Source organism: Puntigrus tetrazona, chromosome 17 (assembly GCF_018831695.1).
Source record: "Puntigrus tetrazona isolate hp1 chromosome 17, ASM1883169v1, whole genome shotgun sequence".
Lineage (NCBI taxonomy): Eukaryota > Metazoa > Chordata > Actinopteri > Cypriniformes > Cyprinidae > Puntigrus > Puntigrus tetrazona.
In genome coordinates, this window is record NC_056715.1 from 4,247,620 (window position 1) to 4,270,057 (window position 22,438).

Sequence of the window (22,438 nt, forward strand, 5' to 3'; positions counted from 1 at the left end):
TTTGCACAAGCAAGACATCTAATTACAAAAACCAAGTAAGGTCTTGACTGTCAGAAAGAGTTCTTTTTAAAATATATGTTTCTTAAAGACCTAGTGAAATAAATATAAAGCTGTTTTGGGTCACCATCGACTTCCATAGTAGAAAAAAATACTTGGGAAGTCAATGGCGACTCAAAACAGCCTGCTTACAAGCTTTCTTCAAAATATCTTCCTTTGTGTTCTGCCAAACAAAGAAATTCTTTCAAGTTTGGACCTACTTGAGGGTGAGTAAATGATGAATGAATTTTTTGGGAATCATTTTTGGGTAAACTATTCCTTTAAAATTGGAGCTTTGAGGCCATCTGTACCTGCATATCTGTGGTCTAGAAAAAGGAATGTTAAGCAGATACGAAGGTTAAAAATGGCACCTTACGCATATGGGAATTACAAATATTTTGCTCAAATCACCAATACTCACTTAAAACAAATCATTTCTGGTTGCTTTGTGGCTGTACATTTTTTGGTGTGAATGATCCTTTACATGACAAAATCAGGCATTGTGTAGAAAGCAGGTTGAAATCAAGGGTGACTCATATAAATCGTACCAGAATTAAACAAGTCATTTTCTGAGAATTCATATATATTTTCAAAGGTTACCAACAATGACATGATGAATGTTTCAACGTAAAAAGCTTTCACTAAGTAATTCTAAAAACTGAGAAACAATATCTACTGTGACTAAAAACCAAACAATTCCATCCAAATTTCATTTTCTGTAACATTCATGATAGAATAAATGACTTAAGGAATGTCTGTTGAGCTTGTGCACAATTTCAGTTTCGTCCATTTCTGTTTGTATTCCATTCCCGCCTGAATAAAAGTAATATGATCATTAAATGTCTCATGTTGACTTTTTAGAGCTCTTTTTAAAGAAAGGTCTCAAAGTTTGTAGGTTTTCATTAAGAGCTTTCCTCATCTGATGAGTCTAGGTACTTTTGCTGATGCTTAGAGTCTAGGTGAATGTCCCGTATAGCTAGGATACGCATGAGCATGCTCTCCATCATGGTGCTATCCAGTGGCTGGGCTGAGTACCACACGGGACTGCTGGGGTGGCAGGAGGCCTCTGGCTGCAGGTAGAAAAGATCCGGACGCTGCTTCACAGAGTTTGAGCTGTGGATATACACGAAAAGGAACATTATATAGTCTTGTTACTAAAAGCAGCAGAAAAAGTGCACTTCTCCTTCAAGCAAGAGCAATTTGAATGAAGCTCATTTTTGTGTGAAAAACTCAAGCTGCATCATTCAAGCATCTGCATAATTCAAATCCAGTCTCTCAAATTCACAAAAACGTGGTATAAGTCGGCAGAGAGTAATAAACTACAGCAAATGCTACAAAATTCACTCCACAATTTCAAATTAGTGTTATTTTCATTCTTCTGTGAAACACAAAGTGAGATGAAAGATATAAAATCAAAGGAAACAAACAAATAAAAAAATAGAAGGCGATTAAAAATATGAAGCTCTAAAGCGTTTAGAAAAAAACCCTCATTATTAACTCGTATTTTGCCGTTACAGTTTTTAAGAAGCCATACAACAACATTTGTGATTAAAACATGCTAATTTAGCACTAAATGCCTTAATTTATACCTTTTTTTTGTACCCTAGACAAAGTGAAGTCCAACCTAAACCATATTCGTCATATGCAATTTGACAGCTTTAGCAAGCGTGTTATTTTAATATTATTAATATACTATTATAGTATTAATTCATTTTTTGAAGAATTTTTTACTTTGTTATTTTACTTTTAGTTATTTTGTTAAAAGCAGTCATTTTTATTCTTTTATAAAATATTATTAGCTTTATTTTTATTTCAATTTCAGTCATTTCTTTCCTAACATTTGTGTTTAATTTTTAATTAACAAAAGCAGTTTTTAGCAGCTATAGTTTTTGTTTTCACAGATGAAGGACAAGTTCGGCAGTAAAAATTACCATCCACTTTCGCTGAATGTGTTCTGCCCAACATTTTATTTTCATTCAAAAACACATAATTACAAGGTTGGAATGACATAACGGTGAGTGATTCGTGACAACTTTCATTTTTGAGTGAACTACCACTCACCATTTCGAGAGATAAAACTCGTAGAGTCTGACAGGACAGCGTAAAGGGTTCTCCACATTCTCAGGCATCTCCAAAATCTCCTCTTCCACCGTTTCTTCCTCTCTCCTCCTTTTACCAGCTGGTGCTTGATGTTCAATTAACACAAATCAAGAAATATTCTGAGCACAGATACCCGCTCTCGTGACTAGAAGCTCTTTCAAGATTTAAAGACGATTTGGTGATTGCATCTTCGACACAGCACTTACCTTTCTTGTCTTTATCTTCTTCCTTGCTAGGTAGTCTGAAGCGAAGATAAGCGGTCACGCCATTTTTTGTGGTCTTTGAGCAGTGGGAAACATTGGAGAACGCAAGGCGCCGATGCTCTTCAATCGTTTTGAGGTTGAGCAACTTGGCTCCAAAAAAAAGCAGCGTGTTGAGCAGAACACTAGGAGACAGAGCACCCAGCTGCTTGCATTCCCAAAGGTATTCCTCCTCAACCCGCGAGTGTATATATCCTGAAGAAACAGAAAAACAGACGTCATGTAAGGTTTGGAGCTGGGTAGGTTTTTAAAACGTTTTTCAAGGCAGCATTTATTTGAAAAATTGCAGAACAGCCATATCATTTTCTGAGCTGTTAACATGGGCTCAAAAATTAGCCTAAATGTTATTTTTTTTGAGGACATTTACCTCCAGGAGGCAATGCATTTCCCCATTCCTTCAGCAGTGTGGTGATGTCAGCGATGAACTGATTGTAGAGTGAATCCGTGAAGATGTTTTCAAGACGCTCATTTTCAAGCAGGCACTAAAAATGGAGCGAAGACCGAATATGTCATTGAAAAGGCTTATTCAAGTAAAACAATTACTAGCTTAATAAGCTAAGGTGCATTAAAAGATCAAGCTGGATTTAGTGGCAAATGATTTCTTTTCGAGGTCAAACCTGCTGAATGCCCAGGCACAGGTAGTAGATGCTATCGGGATCGTAAGGCTCGCCGTTCGGCCTTCGGACCTCCTTGATGAAACGGCACAGACCGTAACTGAGATCCGCAGAAGTGCACTGCAACACATCCCCCTTCATTGTCATGGAGCCTCCTGAATAAAACACAGTGGGAGAAGAAAAAGTTGCTAAGACACACGGTGGGTCAGCGCAATGTCGCAAACTGTGACGGTGACCTTTACTAGCGACACACGCTGCGTGAGTCATGAAGCAGACGGAGGGGTAACGACTCCATGTTCTGACCCATATGTGTGAACTTACTGGACTGCTGCTCCTGTTCGCTCTGTCCTGTTTTCATTCTCACCCAGCTAGCCCAGGCTTCGACTCCGTACATTTGGTTAAGCTTCGAGCTGGAGGTACTGAGCCAAACGCCACCCGACGTATCGGTGCCAGATCGCTTACGACCCTGACGAGACACAAAAACACCGTTTTCATTACTAGGCCATCCGTGTTTTTGAAAGATTAAACCAAATAAAACAAACGAATTATACAATATCTGACAATATGCTGTTTTATGGCTCTTCGGAATAGTAAAAAGAATAAGTCTTTGTGCTGAAATTTAAAAAATGAAAACTTAAATGGAAAAAAAACTTTTATTTTATTTATTATAATAATATTAATAAGTAATATTGTTTTAGTGTGCATCTTGTTATTAGGATGATTGGGAAGCTTGAAGCTCATTTGCAGTCAAGAGAGCAAAAACTCAAATCAATATTTCATGTCGATTTATTTACTTAATTGGTAAGTAGTTATGTAATAATCAGGATAAATGCACAGTGAACCAATAATTAGCGAAAAGTAAGCCGTTTCTGGTTAATATAACCACCCCTGATTACTGTACATTTCACTTTATCATTTATTCAAAAGAAAAGAGATAAAAAAAATTCCCCGCTCAGAGGCAGAAAGAATTTTACTGACAAAATTTGGATGCTACATTGATAATACAAATAATAATAATTGTCGTGATGATAAACAAATAAGAAATGTATCAAACAAATATTTCAAATGTATAGGAATGAACGAAGCCAAAGAAAAAAATGACGCCTCAAGAGATATACATACTTAAAAGCCTGAGTAAAATGCCTGACACCAAGTAAAAACATTAACGATAACATTCAGTGTTAGTAAAGCGGGCGCAGACACTTCAGACTGTAAAAAAAAACAACCCAAAACATTTTGACAGATGCAGACACATTCATCTCCTTTTATGGCGACTTTCTTCAACGGCAGCAGCCTCCATGGCAACCACTCCTCCATCATCATCTCCTTCACTTTCAGCTTCTTCTGTCCCCATCTGGCCTGCATTCAGTCTCATTGTATTTGGCTGCGTGGTGTTATGTACAAAGTTCTTGATATCTTTCAGTGTTCTTTTCTAAACAGCCTCTGCTTCACACTTTCAACAAGCTAGACCGTTCCTATTTGCCAGGTTCCCTCCGGAGGGAAACAAACCTTCCAAATGCCATCTGACGGCATCACACTTCTCACTGCACCCTTTGCTTTTCTTTCCTCTCAGGATAAAAATGTTCCTGTAGATTTCTGGTGACGGTTTTGAGGTCTCCATCGATTCCTCTCTAGCATCACTGATACTTCAAATGTATAGCTTTTGAAGCACATTTTCGATCACATTTCTTTTAAAAAGAAAATAGCCTTTTCCTCCTAGAGATCATCGAATTCTGGTATCGAATGGATATATCAATCTTTCACACACTAATTTTTGGGTGCCAAGTCCAAGAACTGAGAATTTTAAAAAAAACAAGCAATTCTTCATAGATTAAGCTAAGCTCACTCAGAAATTGGAGCTGGTATTTTAAGCTTTGAAAAAGGAGGAGTTTTATTTCTGTCAGTAACCTAGTAAAGCTCTGTAATGAGCGGCAGTCTGCAGGGGATGATGGGACTATGACATCTACATGTGTAATTTCAGCAGACGACACATCTGAATAAGAAATGCTAAGAAGGAACGGATCACCCACAAATGCAACATTATTAGAGTTCCTCCGTTTCTCACAAGAGCTACGTTTATACAGGTTAAGATTTACATGTCATTTCTGACAGAATTGTAATTTTTTTGGTGAATTTATAGGTTTAATGACTTTCGTTTTTCCAAAACCGGGGCTGGATTGGATTCATATTTTTCTTAGCGCTTTTTGGTTCATTTTTCAGCCAATATGGCATCAACAATACTGCTTATTTCCAAGGATAACAGTGACATTATTAAAAAAATTTAAATATTTTATTAAATTCATTTAGCCAGATGTACACAGATTCCTCGGACTTTTATTAAATGGTCCACAGCATTTGTAATGTAACGAGAAACCGACTTTTTTTTTTTTAAGATCATGTCCACAAATTAGCCCAATTTTGGACAACAGCAATTACATTTGTTCATCTCCTTGTGATCTTGAATAGTTTATTGCACAGTGTCTTGTAATGCCAAAGGTACATATCTATGTATAAATTTCCACAACTTCTCTATGTACAACAAAATAAATTTCACAAAAAAACAAAACAGCCTTGTGATTTGCCATTGACAAATAGAAAACATTACCTATATCTGTCATGCGGAAATCATTTTTAAAATGACCAGTCAAAATTGTAAACTAACAAAATGAGACAATGCAAGAATTGATACAAATGGAGCAATTAACAGTAGATACAGCCAAATGATCTTAAATGTTAAAAATCTAAAAAAAACAAAAACAAAACAAAGCTTTGTGGAGAGAAATAGACTCTCTGTAGTCAGTGTGCTCCTAAATATATACTGATCATTAGATATGAGTTTTTTCTAAACCATACACTTTCGAAAACCAATTCAAGTAAAAAAAACAAGACATTTAAGACTTTTAACCTTTCATTTCGGGAGACTTTATAACTGTACAAGAGATTTTGGAAACTCTTCAGTCTTTATCATACATCTAAAAGTTTGGAAACGACCCACTTCAACAGACTTCACACTTCAACTTTCCAGACTGTGAAAAGACTCTGGCCGATTCTCTGTCGTTCTGTCGCTCGTGTCAAATGCCTCCTCAACAAGCCAGGAATCTGATTCTGTCAGATTACATACCCTTTTTCTGGGAGGGTGGCCGTCTCTGCCCTTCTTGCGTCTCTTCAGAGTCAGTACCAGTCTGTTCTCTTTAGCTGATCCAGGGTCAGCTGTTGCTGTGAAATGACATAACGCGTGTTAGAATTTTGGGAGATTTTGCACATGACAAAAGCACAAAATCTGTTAAAATTGTGTTCTAATGCAAAAGATCAAAAATGTGTAATGTCATTGAATCACGCATTAGTAGCATTCCAGAAACATCACTTGTTTTTTAATTAATGATCGTCATCAAGAATTAAAAAATGATTTTGAGTCCATCCAATCTTGAGATTCAGGTTGTCAACGGCTCGATTAGATGGTTTGCCAATAACATTGCCACATGTTAAAAAGAGGACTACGAATGTTTCACAGTGCTTTGTGCTGCGAGACGAAGTGGATCAACTTGTACTGGATTTCGGTGTATGGTGACTCTGAATTGTTAAAACACCCATCAAAATGCTTGCTATGGATTCGAAAAACAAAATGAAAAAATACAAATATTTTAAGGACGACGAAATTTTTGGAGGCAGTGTGTAAACGTGATGACAGAGTGTGAGGTTGTATTTATTTTTTACGTACAAAAACATCAAACTCAGTGTGCAATGACCTTTTTAGGTCCATAAAGTGCTGGAAAAATTTTAATTCAATTATTTGTCACCCTGGACTACAAAACCAGTCATAAGGGTCCACTGTCTCAACGAAACTGAACGCTATTGTGTAGCTTGTCAGTGATCTACGGCTCTGTGTATTAACTACAGGTGATGGAGATTTACCACTAACCAAGGAACCGGCTTTACTGACCAGATGTGCATGACTACAGCATCATTAAATAGCACAGCCCTAATGTATACATCATGAATAAATAAGTTATCTATTGATGTATGCTTTGTTATGATAGGACAATAATTGGTTGAGAAACAACCATTTAAAAATCTAGAATCTGAGGATGCAAAAAAATCTAAATATTGAGAAAATCACATTTAAATTTGTCCAAATGTAGTTCTTAGTGAGCCACAGTACTAATCAGATATTAAGTTTTGATATATTTATAGTAGTAAATTTACCAAATATCTTCAAGGAACATGATCTTTACTAGTACATACAATGTACTGTTGGCTATTGCTACAAATATGCCCGTGCTACTTATGGTTTTGTGATTCAGGGTCAGAGGTAAATTGATGCGTTTCGACATTTCCTAAATCATAACTTACAGCGAGGGAAATCGCTTTCCAGATCTGGCTGCTCTGATGGCAAGGAAGTGGTCGCGGCAGCCACAGTCTCCTCTACCTCCGTCGTTGGCACCAGTGGCTTCACGTTGGTTCCCGGTTCCTCTGCATCTGCCCAGCTGAAGGGTGTCGATCTGGCCTCTGACTCCAGATCACCGCTGTAAGTGCTGCCCTGGTCTGAACAAGACAGTACGTGCAATACCATCAAATACGGAAGTACTTAAGGATTTTATTTGGATAAGCAAAAAGTCCAATAATAATAAAATGGTTTATGTACCGTGTGATGCAGGCTTGTCTTTTCCCTTCTCCACTTCGTCGTCTTCTACTGAGCTCTGAGCGGGCAGGCTACATTTAGAGTCTTTCTGTTCAGCAGCTTCTTGAGATCCAGGGATGACCATGGGAACAGGCACCTGGACGGTAACAGTGCAAAATGAAAGATGAGCTTTAAACTGTAGCACGAAAAAATGTTATATAATTTAAAAAGTGGCATACCGGTAGATGTAGGCCTAGTGGAAATGGTGTGTACTGGGTGTATAGATGCATTGGCACTGGGATGTAGACTGGCACTGGAATGGGCACCGGCACAGGCACAAACTTCACCGTCTCTCCATTTTCATCGATCACTGAGGACAGAGAAAGTGTAAACTGTGCAAATTATGATTGTGTGGTATAATGACTTCTGACAGGCGTCATAGTAAAAGCAAGGAAGGTCAACCTGTTTCAAACAAATTGGGAGGTACTGGAGGCTCTGGCTGACACTGGACTCCTTGCTCTTCAGTAATAGGTCTGCACATGAGAGCTTTGTTCTTCAACATTCTTCGATAAGGAACGCCAGCCACTGCAGCATCAGTTTGTGTGCTGGCCTAGTAAAAAAATCATTACATTTAAAAGGGATTAAATAAAAAAAATTCACATTTTGGCAAAAAAAATAAAAAAGCCCATTATGGAAGATTTTTATGAAACCAACATTTAAGTGGCAAATAGCAAAACCAAAACATAAAAAATGAATGTGTCAAACACATTTATTTGTAATTATTTGTGTTTTATTTGAATTTTGTTGCATTTATTTACTGTGCTGTCAAATGAATCAATCGCACACAAAATAAAAGTTAATTTACACAAACACACACATACATACATACATGTATATATATATTATATATTTTTATACATACACATACGTGCATGTATACATTTCATAAAAATACGTCATGTTTATATATTAAATATATTTTACAATATAAACTCTATAATTAAAGACATTTTCAAATAATATATACACTGTATGTGTGTGCATTTATATATACATAAATATACACAGAACACACACATTGTGCAAACGGAAACATATTTTGTATGTGACTGATCACAATACATTGTTTGACAGCAATAATTTCTACTGTAACATTTTTTCTCCTTAGTTACTTTAACGTTTATATTAGTAACCTTTGATAAATGTATCTTTACATGCACTACTGTTCAAAGGTTTGGAATGTTTTTATAGTTTCTAACATTTAATAAAAAAAAAATACAGTGATGATATTACAATTCAACATAACTGTTTTCAATTTTAAATTATACTAAATTGTAATTTGTCACGGCAAAGCTGAATTCTCAGTAACGATTACTCCAGTGTTGTCACATGAGCCTTCAGAAATCATTCTAGTATGCTGACTTGCTGCTCAGGTAACATTTATTATGAAAGTCCGTATGTCCAAAGTACATTGACTGTCAAGAAAAGTTGTGCCGTTTAATACTGTTGATATTGATACATTCTGTAACATGAGAAATATCTTTAGATGTAAAATTTAATGCATCCTTGCTGAAAAGTAAAAAATACAGAACCTTTTAAACAGTAGTGGGTACTTTATACAACCCTTTGCAACACAAAGTGTGTGTGCGCGCTTCAGTACTTACTTCACCAATGTTTTTTGAGCTGGCATTTGAGGTAGGTAGAGCTCCTACACAGATTAAAACGCACATTAAAAGATGTTGCAGTCTGAATCCATTTAATAACACAACATAACAGCTGAATACCTGTGAGAGCAGTATTTCCAGGTAACGTGGAGGCCAGCGACACCACACCACCAATTACAGGCATGTCTTTTGACAGAGATAATGGAGCTTGGACTGTAGTGGTGTTAGACACAGTGCCTTCAATCACAAAGCAACAGGAGTGAGTTCTTCTCATAATACAACCAGTTATGTTAATTACATTCTTTACGGTACGGTAGTAACACTGCAGTGCAGGTATTTATCGATAGAATTTACTCCACTAAATAACGTGTTAAATACAACATCAGCTGGTCGCTCCACCAAACGTTTCTACATATAGAAGTACATCATGACGTACCGTTGCTTGCTGGCTGATGAGGGGTAATGCACTTTGAACAGAATTGCAGCAAACAGGACAGGTTACAGAAGTGTCTCGTTGCAACATCCCACACAATGCTTTCCTTTAATGAGCCCTGATTCTTACAGCCATGACACTTGGCCATCTGATATAAAGTAATGCATAAATGAAGTAAGAAGGAGAAACAATTGAAGTGTGTGTGTATAATTATACACACACACACACACACACACACACACACACACACAGTTGATCAGCAAAAACTACTAATCAGCATGCAATATAATTTAACCCCAACCAAAGAGATGACTGCAAGGCATTCTTGAAGAAATAAAGAACAGCTACAGTTAAAAGCCCAAATAAATGTTCTCTCTAACCTCGTAGAAGAGCACTGTGTAGAGAGACATGCACTCTTCTGTGCAAAACTCCTCAAGTTTGCCCCCAAAGAAGTTCTGAATGGTTTTGTGGGTCATGTTTTGACAGTAGGCACAAACCCTGCATTGACCTCCATGTCGTTTGGCAAGGTCATGTTTAAAAAGCAATTTACAGCCTATAAAAGAAGAAAGAATGATTACAGGCAAGTAAACATATGCGGAGAGGCATAAACACCAACCATTATTTAGAAAAGTCCTTGACTTGTTTTTCTTCATGAGTTTACATTATATATCAATTGGCCACCACAAACATTAATTAAATAGTTTACTCTAAGCAAGTAAATGAAATGCTTTTTTTTTAGGATAGCACAACATTTGGCTCAGATACAACGATTTGTAAATACGGAATTTAAATATTAATCTTAATATTGAAAAAAAAAAAATCACCTTTAAAGCTGCCAGCAATGAATATTACTACTCAAAAATTAAGTTTTAAAATATTTACATTATGAAATTAAAAAAAAAAAAAAAAAAAAAAAAAAAAAAACTCTATCCTACAGATTTTTGGCATAAAAGGAAAATCTATCATTTTTACCCATACAATGTATTTTTCGCTACAAATATACCCCACTGACTGAAAGTGTTGTGCTCTATGGTGACAAACATACATATGTATCATGGCCACAAATTAAGAATTCATCCCAACAACTTATTTATTCATGATTTACTGATACATATCTGTTCCCTCATATCTGTTCAATTATGGTCACAGTTTACTAATTCTGTCAGACACTGTAGTAAAATGCTGCCACAATTTACCATTTCATTACCTGGTTTTGACCTAAAACGGTGTAATAAATTAGGAAATTGTGGTCACAATTTACAAAAAAATCCCAAAACAAAGTAAATAAAAAAAAGTTCTTAATGTTTGGCCATCATGTGTGGGGGCTCTGTAAAGAATCACTGACATAAGAATCAAGTAAAGAGGTTTCACAAACCTTCACAGCAGAAAGGTCTCGGTTGCTTTTCGTATGTGATGATGTCTTTGACCACTTTCTCTATTTTGCAGTATTCGCACAAAGCTTTCACATTGCTTTCCCTCTTATATGTGTCACAACATGTTCGAGAACAGAACAATCCTGCATGACCCTAAAAAAAAAAAAAAAGAGAGAAAACATTTTTGAAGAGCTACAAAAAATTATGAACTGCTCAATCCTGTCTGAAGCTTATAGAGGTGATTTCAGCCATCGATTCTGTCACTCTTGTTCCTGTTTTTGGAAGCTGTACCTTGAACTGGAAAACCTCAGGCTTTGAACTGAACTGATTCTGGCACTGCTTGCACGTCAGCCGTACTGTGTCAGAGGACGAGGGAGGCCTGTTTGGCCATTGCTGCTGGGCGTCCTGTGAGTTTACCACAGCAGGAGCTGGCACGTAAGTCGAAACAGGATTTTGATTGGATGGCGGAACAAAAGGTGGAGGAGGGTTGTGGTTTGGGGCAGGAACATTGGATGAAGTTTGAGTGAGCTGGAGATGTTCAGTGGTGGGTCGAGGTGGTGCAGGCTGAAGTCCATGTGAGTTTCCGTTCATCTGGTTATGAGGTACAGATGCATTCAATTTCTCCTATAGATTAAAAAAAAAAAAGAAGAAAAATTCTCATCTGATTTACTAAGACCAATATAATTGTGTGGGGGAAAAAAAAGAGCACAAACTAGTATTTTATATAGTATTATATATATATATATATATATATATATATATATATATATATATATATATATATATATATATAATACACATATATATATATATATATATATATGAATACATACAGAACGCAGTACCTGGAATTTGCCCACACAATCTAATGAGCAGAAGTTCCTGATGGACCCATCAGAAATGGCAAGGTGATACTGAGGAACAGCTAGCTTCTTGCAAGTTGTGCATGGGAAGGAGGTGCCTAAAGAGCAGAGCAAGAAAAGAAAAACATTTTTGGGTGAAACACATAAAACTTAAAAAAAAAAAAAAAAAAAAAAAAAAAAAATTCACACACATTAAACACAATGTGATTTAAATTTATTTTAAGTTAAAAATAGCTCATTTAACTTTGAATTAAGTTGTGAAATAGTTTTAAACAATTTATAGTTTTATTAAAATATGTATTTTTAGGACAAGACAACTGATTTAAAAATTTTTACGTTATATAATAAATTCAACAGGTTTATTTATTTTTTTAATTTACTAAAAGCATGATGACAATAATAATAATAATAATAATAATATTTTACATATTTTTAAATTAATAAAAAAATTAAACATTACAAAAGTGGAAAGTAAAACACCATAATAACTTTTTTTTTCAGATTAAAAAAATATATATAAATATTAAAAAAATAAAAATATGCTTAATTGTCATCAAGCAAACAGACCAAAATATATTTATTTTTAAATGTTTTTTCCTTTTGATTTTTAACATGTGACCTGGACACACAGAAGAGGATATCTGTCATGGTCTGTTACCACACAAAATGTACCTGTCAGACTGGGAGATGCTTGACTCAGGGCCACACATCTTTGAGAGCAGAAGAATTCTGTGACACCCTGTATGTTTGTCCCTTCCATCATTTGTTCAATATTTTTGATATCTTGGCAGTAGGGACAGTGAAGCCTCTTGCCACTTTTCTGCAACACAGTGAAAAGACAACAGCTTTAAATCCTCAAAATGATTTTGCTTTGCAATGTCATAACAAAGAGGAAATAGGATCAGGAGACAATTCAAATGCAAATCTGCATATCCAACAGGACATAAACATGAATGAATCCGACGATGAATAACAAAACTCAGTTTGAGCAGATAACAGCAAGTTCATTTGTGCAACAGGGTACCTGTTTGTAATTGGCGATGCATTCTGTGCAGCAGAACTTTTTAATACTATCTTCTATCTGAACCAGGTGATAGTTTCCTGAGGCTGTACAGTTGCCACAGTTTTCACAGTAGCTCATGTAGAGGTTTCTGGAGGATCTGAAGCGTGCGAAGCATTCATCGCTACACAGCTTGTGCACGGCACCCAGATGAGTCACTTCATGCTGAATCTGTAAGGCAAAGAAAAACACTGCATGTTTTAAAAGCAGCATTTAACTGAATGGATTAACTGAGCTGTACTGATGTTCTACAAACTTGCGTTACGCTGAAGAGATATGTTTACACAAGAATTGCGCATCATAAGTGATGCGTTTTTTTTAAATAGCATGTCACTTTAAAGTCTGAGGACAATTATATATTTCTTATTTTAACTTCTATGGTTTATTTACACTTCCTTGGTGGTATTCTTTAAATTACATACTCGGTACATTTATGATTTTTAATGTGGTAAATTTAAATGTGGTAATTATTAAATTGTGCAAGAGGCTCATTAGGCCATGAGCTGAGTTCTTAAGATAATTGCACCCTCGAGCAGGATTACACCATGTTGAGGGTCGTAATTCACCCATGACTGTTCTGAGTGTTTGTAAACATGACATCATGCACTCTTTATTTGGGAAAACTCTTTCTTCATACTGTATTCATAAGCGACCTACTTCACAATCTGCATTTATCAAAAACAATTCAACTCGTTGAGGGAGTAAAATTAAGCAAAAAGCAAGCAACAAAATGTTTGTTTCATCTACATTTGCATCCTGTGCATAATTTAAGCCTTACCTCTTTGACCAACTTACACACGCCGCATTGTGTGTATACATCTGGAGGTGCATCTTCATATCTGTCTTTGTAAATATTTAGACAAGCTAGGCTGCAGAACTCCTTTAGTGTGTTCATAGGGCCCACGGGGATGGTTATCAAGTCCTTTAGATTGACAATGACCCTATGAAACAATGAAGATGTTAAAAATGATCACATATTATATCAAATAGCTTATTTTATATAATTGATTTATATTTTTAAAAGGTAACTTTTAAAAGGTATTTATTTACCGTTCTCTCATACCAAATGTAAATTTTTCTTTCCCGGAACATAATAGTAATCGTTTAGACTTTCTTAGCCGTTTTCTAATTCTGAAAATAACTATGGGTCAGCTTTACCAACAGATTGAGTCATTACAAACTCTCTTTTGGCATTAAAAAATTGCATATTCATCTGTTTAACCTTTAGATGAAATATTAATACGGAAAAGAGCATTCAAATAAATAATGCAATGTAATTTACTACATTTTGCAGTAAGTCAGTTAAATGGTATTTATGCCATTGTTTAATGTCCTGCTTTTGGTAGTTCACGCTGGTCATGAAAATGAGCTGGCTGTGTTTATTATTTTCTCAGAAACAAACCTGGACCTATATGTTTTCATTATATTGGAAAAGAGCAACTGTTTTTGATTAACATCTTGTGTTCAGAAAAACACGAGGGTTAGTACAATTAGGGGTAAATTATTCCTTTAACAGATTGGTTTCATCTATACAATTAAAAAAGTACTATAAGATGGATTTATAATAAAGTATTCAACAATATATATCAATAAATCAGAACTCACTTAAGGCAGAGGTTGCAGGTCTTCTTAGGGGCAATAATGGGGGTAAACTGAACTGAAGGTAAACTGAAACTAGTTAAACACACGGTGGAGCAAAACAGCTGGTTGGAGCCTTTTCGCTGAAAGGCTGTTTGACCCTTCTGGAGGACTTTAGAACAGCCTGAGCAGCAGATCCTCACTGTGGGTGGAGGAGCATGGACCTGGGGCGGTTGGACAGAGGGCTGTAGGTGGGTTTGTGGCATTATCTGCTGCTGCATTCGGGCGTGAGTCTGGATTTGAGAATGGATCTGGGTCCTGGGCTGCAGCCGGAGCTGAAGCTGAGTTTGTGTTTGGGCTGGCAGAAGTATAGTGGTTCCTCTGAGTGAAGCAGTGTTCTGGGACATCACTGAGAATGAAGATGCATGGGAGGGTGCCATAGATGCTGTGTGAAATAACAAAGGTTTTGATTCATTTCTGTGAATCATTTCGAAAAAGAAATTATTTTTTAAGAAGTGAAATGGTTTAGAAAGAATTGAAAATGATGAAAAATTGTTTATGGTTAATTCTGGTGCATTTAAAGGAATGTTTTATTAATGTTAAAAAAATATCCTTGTCAACTAAATAAAAAAAAAAAACAACCTAATCTTTATCAACTATCACCAAAAAACTGAAAATGACAGATTTATCACCCAAACAATGCCACATGGTTATTACGGAGGGTAACAGCAAAGCTGATGATAAACAGTGATGTGATGAAAGTGAAATCTTTATGCACTCACCAGAAACTGCATCACTGCTGTTACCACTAACAGAGAAAACAGAGCTAATCCTCAGTTCATCTGATGCAGAGGAGGCCTGAAATGATTCGTGAGTCATTTATTACATATGTAATAATAAATGTAAGTACAGATATAACAGATTGAACAACACAGAAGACCAAATCATACCTCATTCTCATTATTTTCAGGACTGTCAAGCTCCTGCTTAATGCGGCTCATGTCAGATGGCATTAATGCCTTATCATATTCTTCATCAATAGGCTCATCTTTGATTTGTATTACGGGTGAGTAACTTGTTTCTCTGTCCGTGTTGTCCGAAGCAGGTTCTGGCTGCAAAAAAAACCCCACTATGATCAAACATCACAGTCCTTTTTAACACTGGAACAACAAGACTATAAAGCAGTCAAAACTGTGAAAAAGCACTAAACAGTCCTTCTCTTTCTACATCATACACTTAGCAGCCACTTCTTCGAGCCCACCTGTACATATGCATTTTAATGCAATTGCATCATTCACTCACCGATATATATTCTACAGGTAATGGTATGCAGAATGAGAGCAATATCAGAATGAGAGAAAACATCACAATAATAAACATGAATGTCTTTTGAAGCTAAATCCTAATTGATCCATCATGACTTTAACTTAAAAAAACATTTGTTTAGAAAGGTTTAAACATGTAAAATATTGCTTGATCGGTGAAGATTTCTCTCCCAATTCAGATGGGATGACTGGAAAAAGTGATATTATGGACTTAATATCGTAAAATGAAAAATGAAATGAAAAACGTCTTAATTGAATATGTTTCTTACATACAAACACACAGCTTTTCACTTCATAAGTATTTAATTGATGGACTATAGTGATGTTTTAATCAGCTGTTTGGACTCGGACTCATTCTTACGGCACCCATTTACTGCAAAGAATCCATTGGTGAGCAATTGATGCAATCCTAAATTTATCTGTTTGTAAGAAACAAACTCATCTACAGCTTAATGGCACGGTGGTGAATACTATTTTTTTTTTAGCAAATTAAAAATTTTTGGTTTAACCACTGAAATGTTATGGGAGCAAAGGTGGGTCAATATTTTAGAGTGAATAAATTCACCACCTTGTCACTGCAGCTCACTTTTCTTTTTTTTTTCCCAACTATACTTACAACAGCATCACTTCTTGATGACTCAATCCTAAGTTCAGACTGTACGTCTTGGATATCTGACACAGGATGACAAAAGTAGCATTTTGAGTCTTAATACTACACATTAATACACATTAGTCTTAATGTGGTATCCAGTTCATCACGAAACCAGTGAACTTACACCAGAGTAAATTATTCAGGGGAAAATAAATCGGCAGATATACAGAAACAAATTGTATTTAAAATAATATCATGTTGTTTTACCTATAATAGTGTCTGATGAAGGGGTCACGGGGGCGTCCTCAGAAATCTTCGCTCTCTCCTCATCCATCTCTAAAGATTCATTGATAGAGGAGCTGTTCTCTTCTGCAGTCAAAATAGGGTCAAAACAATGGGTCTCAGTAAATGTCATGGATTGCTTTGTATTTATATGCACAGCTGAACTTATGGTATAATTCACAACACATGTATATGCAAGTCAATTTTGTATGTCCAATTTAAGGCTAATAAATTTTGACTATTTTATACAGACAATATATACGATTTTAGTAGTTAGTCTTTTGCAAATAAGTGTCATGCACAAATTTGTTATTACACATGCTTTGTCAATCAGACCCAATATCACAGCAGAAACCTTTCAGCATATGACAGTTTACTTACGTAAATTCATTTTCAAACTCACCGGCATCTGCACCACTAGTTGGCAATCCATCTTGACTATCATTTTTATCATCGCAATTCTTTTCCATCTGTTCCAAAGCCTTCTGAGCAAAACTACTGTCTATCTCCCAATCATCTTCATCTGCCCCAAACACTGGAAGTCCATCGAGCTCATCATCCACTGGCTGACCACTGCTGCTCTCAGCCTGGTCAGCAGACGATTTGACTTCAAGCTCTAAAAGGAAATAGAAAAAAACGAAGATGATTTAATACACCAACATGCTAGATGAAACTCATAAAAACCGACTACCATTAAAATACCGAATTGTGAAATCGAGGTATCTGGTTTCATACCTGATGACTGGTCCATCTGGCCAGATCTGCAAACAGAGTGTTGACTTTCTGAAAATCAAAATGAGAGGAGTGAAAGTAATGGACATTCAACTAAGACTGCGCTACTGTCAGTCACTGAAGCCTTGCGGGCTGCCAAAGCTGTTTCCAAATCATCAGTTCTCATTTTGCTGGATCTATCTGCTGCTTTTGGCTCTATGAATCATCTGAGTCTCCTGTCCACTCTCTCTTCCATGGGAATCACAGTGATTACATTTCAATGGTAGGTTTTTCCAAACTTAACAGAAGTTTCAAAAGCACAACTGCTCACTGGAGTTACTCAGGGATCAGTTCTTGGGACTCCTCCTCGTCTCCATATACACTATATCACTAAATGCCATTATATAGGAACATAGCTTCTCCTACGCTGATAACTCGTTTCAACCAGATGAAAGGTAGCTGCACGGATTTCAGGCTGCCAGGTGGACATCTCGGCACTGGATGAAAGAACATCACTTATAGCCAATCTGGCAAAGACTGAGCTTCTTGTCCTCCCAGCCACCCCAGCATGATTTCATAATTTAGTTAAGATTCCTGACCGAACTTGATGTCATCTTCAATGACCAGTTGAATTTTCAAGAACACATTGCAAAAACTGCTCATTGTTGGGGGTTGTCATTTATAGACCACTGCAATACTCTTCTGTCTTGACTTCCATCATGTAAAGTCAAACCTTTACAAAGCATTCAAAACGCAGCAACATGACTGGTCTTAAATGAACTTAAAATGGCCTATCTCCTTGCATCAGGTTCAAGACATTGATGCTGCATGTAGAACAGCCACAGGCTCAGCACCCTCCTACTTCCACTCACTTTTGTAAATCCAAATCACTTCCAGGAGTCAGTCAGCTATACGAGGCACAAAAAAAGGTTCACTGTTCCAGGCTGGTGGAATGGACTTCCCACCCCTACCCAGAATGCTGAAACCCTGAAAACTCTCTCTCATCACCATTTGACATCATCTTAACAAAAAAAATAAAAAATAAATAATTTAACTGATGCCTAAAACTTTGTATTTCAAGCACTTTGTGTGTTTATTTGCCTCTTTATGAAGAGTTGCTTAGTGTAAGTCACTTTGGATAAAAGGGTTAGATGAAATGAATAAATGAATAAATGTAATGTTCAAATTCCACAACTGAATAATTTATTAACTTAAATATTTATTTGGGCACCCAAAAAAAGTATGCACAGACTGTTTTACATTAAAAAATTGCATGTTGCACAAACTGCCTAATGTTTTAAAACAAGCATATGAAATGGATCACAATGTAAAACATTTTTGGTACTTTATTGACAATGCCGGTGACAGAAGACACAGGAAATACATATATATGCGCAATGTGCTGGGGCACTCACACTACAAGGCCACTGCTTAAACTTTTTCATGCATTCAGTGGCTGAGTCCTATTCATGTTTAGCTTTATATTGAAGCCTAGCTGATTCATTCCCATGCCATATGAAAACCAGCGTGATCTAGACAAACCTGACAGAAAACCTGGACTCTTAGCCTCATGTTCACGCTTAGATCTCCATGACATTATGTGGGTTCACTGCTGCAACCTAAAATATGCTGTAGTCAATATATAACACAGCAAAGCAGCTTGAAAATGTCAAGACCACACTACTGAGAATAAATTGTGAATCAAATATATCTAAAACTAATGAAAATAATTACTATTTTGCTAATTACGAAGAAAGAAGCTGCAAGGGTTTATATTAAATTGCAGATGAGCTTCTGCTGCAAATCTTCCATGTCAAGTTTTATTATTAAAATGGAAATATGCATTTTTTCTGCATGGTAAATAACACAGACAGCGGTATGTCTGTAAATAATAAAACACAGCATATAAAACAAGAAAATAAAGCTAATCTGTATAGCAAATAAAGACTTGTTGACAGTGGTTAACGTCTACAGCAAATAGTTTTTGCAAACCATTTTTATCCTATAATGTGATGCAGGACATCTATACATTATACATATTTGTAGACTGCTTTTAATCTGATTGTCATTTGCAGTGCTTTATGGGATTGCAGTTCCTTCCCTCACTAACACTGTTAAGCATACAATCTTATATCTTGGTCATTTTGTCTGATTTTTAAAATAATTTTGTTGAATATTGTGACTGTGCCAGTTAGTTTGGTTTATGGCTTAAATCTTTAACAAAGGCTTTTTAAAAATCCCTATGAGAAAAAAAAACACCTCCAGAACTGAATTGTGGGTCAGAAATATTATTTTTATTTTTTTCCCCCAATAATCTGTTACACTTGGAAGTATGTCACAATATAAAAGAAAATAACTGTTGCTTCTACTGATTAATTATGATCTTTTGAATATTGTACCAACAAGTATGGTGGAAATATAATTTTTTGATGGATCCATTATGTGTCATTAGTATTGACACTTTAGTAGTTAAATACAGTTCTTAATAAGACAAGGCATACTACCAGTCAAAATGTTTTAAACAGTAAAGTAATATGTTTTTTGAAGATTTTTTTTCTGCTCAAGCCTGCATTTATTTGATCCAAAATATGTTTAATATTTAAAATGACTGCTTTCTATTTTAATAACTTATTCAATTTTAAAATGTAATTTTTTCATGGGTCACGCGATCATATGCTAATTTGCTGTTCAAGAAACATTTTTATTCTCATTATCATCAATATTTAAAATATTTTCCAGGATTCTTTCATGAACAGAAAGGTCAGCATTTATCTGAAATAAAAAGCTTTCGTAACCATATACACTATACCATTCTTACATCCCTCTACCAAGCCTTTGGAGTCAATTTTTGTTTTATTTTTTTTGTTGGGAAAGAAATAATAGAAATGAATACTAATTTAGCAAATCTACTTTAGATAAATGCTGTTCTTCTGAACTCTCTCTTCATCAAAGAAAACATTGTACTCAGCTGTTTAAATCAAAATAAAAAATATAATTTTTATTTGAGCTGTAAATCAGAATATTAGAATGATTTCTGAAGGATCATGTGTCTGGACAAAGTGACTGAAATAATGACACTAAAAAAAATTTAATGTCAGTAAAATATAGCAAAAATATATATATTTTTTTTAAACTGTACTTTGAATCAAATAAATGCAGGTTGGTGACACAGTAAAAATCTTTTATCAAATTAATTTTGACTGGTAGTGTATATATTATTTTAAACATAATTTATATCAAACCGTTTTTTTTGACATTTGACATACCTGACTGCCTGGCTAGCACCTGATGTGGCTTCTTCAATGGAGCATCATAGCCAAGCCACTTTTCCGGGTAGGGATGCTCTTTTGTTGGTTTTCTATCCACAAAGTGGAAGGAACATACAAAAGGACGTTTGGGTGTTTTTTTCAGATTCAATGCCTTCAACCAGAGTCTGAGAGCTTCGCCCTCCTTTGGAGGTGGATGCAGGTTGTACGGGGCTCCACAGGTACATTCAGCCCGTAGTAGCGGTCGATGCTCAAAGCATTCCTGCTTTAAAAACTCCCGCCGTTTCTTCCAATTATTATGGCACCCTCTAACTGAACATACAATACCTGACATGGCTGAAACGAACAGACTCACTACTAAACAACTCCCGGTGCTTAGCCACATCAGCCAGAAGTTCGAACACAATCGGAAGTGCTCGACATACACCCAGGTGAGGACCAGGTGAGAGCCAACAGAGCCAAAAATTCTTCAGCGACAGGGCGGGGCTAACGCAGCAAATTACGTAGTTCCGGTTCCCTGGTTGGGTGTACGCGTGACGTCACAGAGGACCGAGCGTGCAGGTCTGCAGCTACAACATAAACACAAACCTAAAAAAATAAACTGAAATGTACCTTATCGGTGTACGCGTCCATTTGTTTCAATATCAGTGTCACCAGCGTTGCATTGAAAAAACGACGTGCTACGGTTACTGACTCCTCCGCCAAAATCTGCCTGCTGCAGACTCCCTGCATGCATTGCATTATTCCGCCATGTTAATAACGCAACACAATATATATACATATATTCATACAAAGACACGTTTTGGTGCGTATTAATATTTCGACCACAAGCCGTGAGGATGAAACCACTGATCATCAGCATCGTACTCCCAGAACCGCGCTATGCATTCGCGAGGGCGCTAGCAGGCTACATATGAGAGGGAACAGAGAGGAAATGATGCTTTACGTCGAAAGAGAGTTGTGTGAGAGTTGTAAATGTATACTTACGGAGAGATAAATATCAGCTGTCAAACGGGGGTCTCATGCGCTTTCCTGATGTTTTAAACGCCTTCACTGTTGTACTGTACGTACAAAGCCTTTCGCCAAAAGCAACAACGCGAATCGAGGTCCTGCTGCTTCCCAACATGCTCGATATGTTCTGCTGCACCCAGTGTCCAGGAGGGAAAATGCAGTGCCATAAACACGCCAACTGTTCAAAACTCAATTTAAGCGCAATTATTACTTCAATAGCAAAAGCTGACGCGCGATAGAAGTTTATATCAGGGTAGAATAAACCACAGTTTTACGTTCGTGACCACAACAAATTACGCGACCATTTTCAATTTAATACACAAAATATATTCATTTACAACAGTGTGGAAAGGAAAACTGGGTAATAGTATGAGAAAATAAAAATGTGCGAAATAAACACTTAAAATGCTTTTTTCTTAAATACCTTTTTTTCAAACCAAGAAATAACGCAACATAATATAACAATATTCATATAATTTGAAATGCATAAAACTAAATGATGAGAAACAATGTTTTGTTATTTAGCAAAAATTAATTTCGAAAATATGTAAGTCTACGTATCTAAATTGTATGTGTATTTTACTGATATTACAATGACATTTTAGAAAAAATGTGCCATAATATTAAATAATAATAATAATAATAATAATAA

General features: G+C 36.0%; 1 protein-coding gene across 3 annotated transcripts; it reads right to left on the reverse strand.

Moving 5' to 3' along the window:
- Positions 1-601: 601 nt before the first annotated feature.
- Positions 602-21,917, reverse strand: si:ch211-266o15.1 (zinc finger MYM-type protein 4). 3 transcript variants are annotated; one of them, XM_043263229.1, is made up of 30 exons: positions 21,763-21,913; positions 20,776-20,867; positions 17,534-17,581; positions 17,202-17,414; positions 16,784-16,885; positions 16,541-16,596; positions 15,550-15,711; positions 15,382-15,457; positions 14,627-15,044; positions 13,800-13,962; positions 12,986-13,192; positions 12,634-12,781; positions 11,944-12,059; positions 11,390-11,722; positions 11,101-11,251; positions 10,106-10,278; positions 9,729-9,873; positions 9,413-9,529; positions 9,293-9,336; positions 8,091-8,238; positions 7,868-7,998; positions 7,653-7,785; positions 7,361-7,552; positions 6,132-6,226; positions 3,332-3,476; positions 3,014-3,165; positions 2,764-2,878; positions 2,343-2,591; positions 2,098-2,221; positions 602-1,149 (listed from the first exon to the last, which is right to left on the reverse strand). In XM_043263229.1, the coding sequence occupies exons 3-30, from the start codon at positions 17,547-17,549 to the stop codon at positions 939-941; spliced, it is 4,335 nt and encodes a 1,444-aa protein (XP_043119164.1). In that variant the 5' UTR covers positions 17,550-17,581; positions 20,776-20,867; positions 21,763-21,913; the 3' UTR covers positions 602-938. The 3 variants fall into 3 exon arrangements, with proteins under 3 accessions (XP_043119164.1, XP_043119163.1, XP_043119165.1); XM_043263228.1 differs by lacking the exon at positions 20,776-20,867 and having other exon boundaries at positions 21,763-21,917; XM_043263230.1 differs by lacking the exon at positions 20,776-20,867 and having other exon boundaries at positions 17,534-17,559.
- Positions 21,918-22,438: the final 521 nt, after the last annotated feature.

What these genes read in the sequence shown, in the direction of transcription:
- si:ch211-266o15.1 (XM_043263228.1), bottom strand. An exon ending in GCATCGCCAATTACAAACAG is followed by an intron (nt 12,782 to 12,985) that starts GTACCCTGTTGC and finishes ACTGTGTTGCAG; the next exon opens with AAAAGTGGCAAGAGGCTTCA. An exon ending in ATTGTGTGGGCAAATTCCAG is followed by an intron (nt 11,723 to 11,943) that starts GTACTGCGTTCT and finishes TTTAATCTATAG; the next exon opens with GAGAAATTGAATGCATCTGT.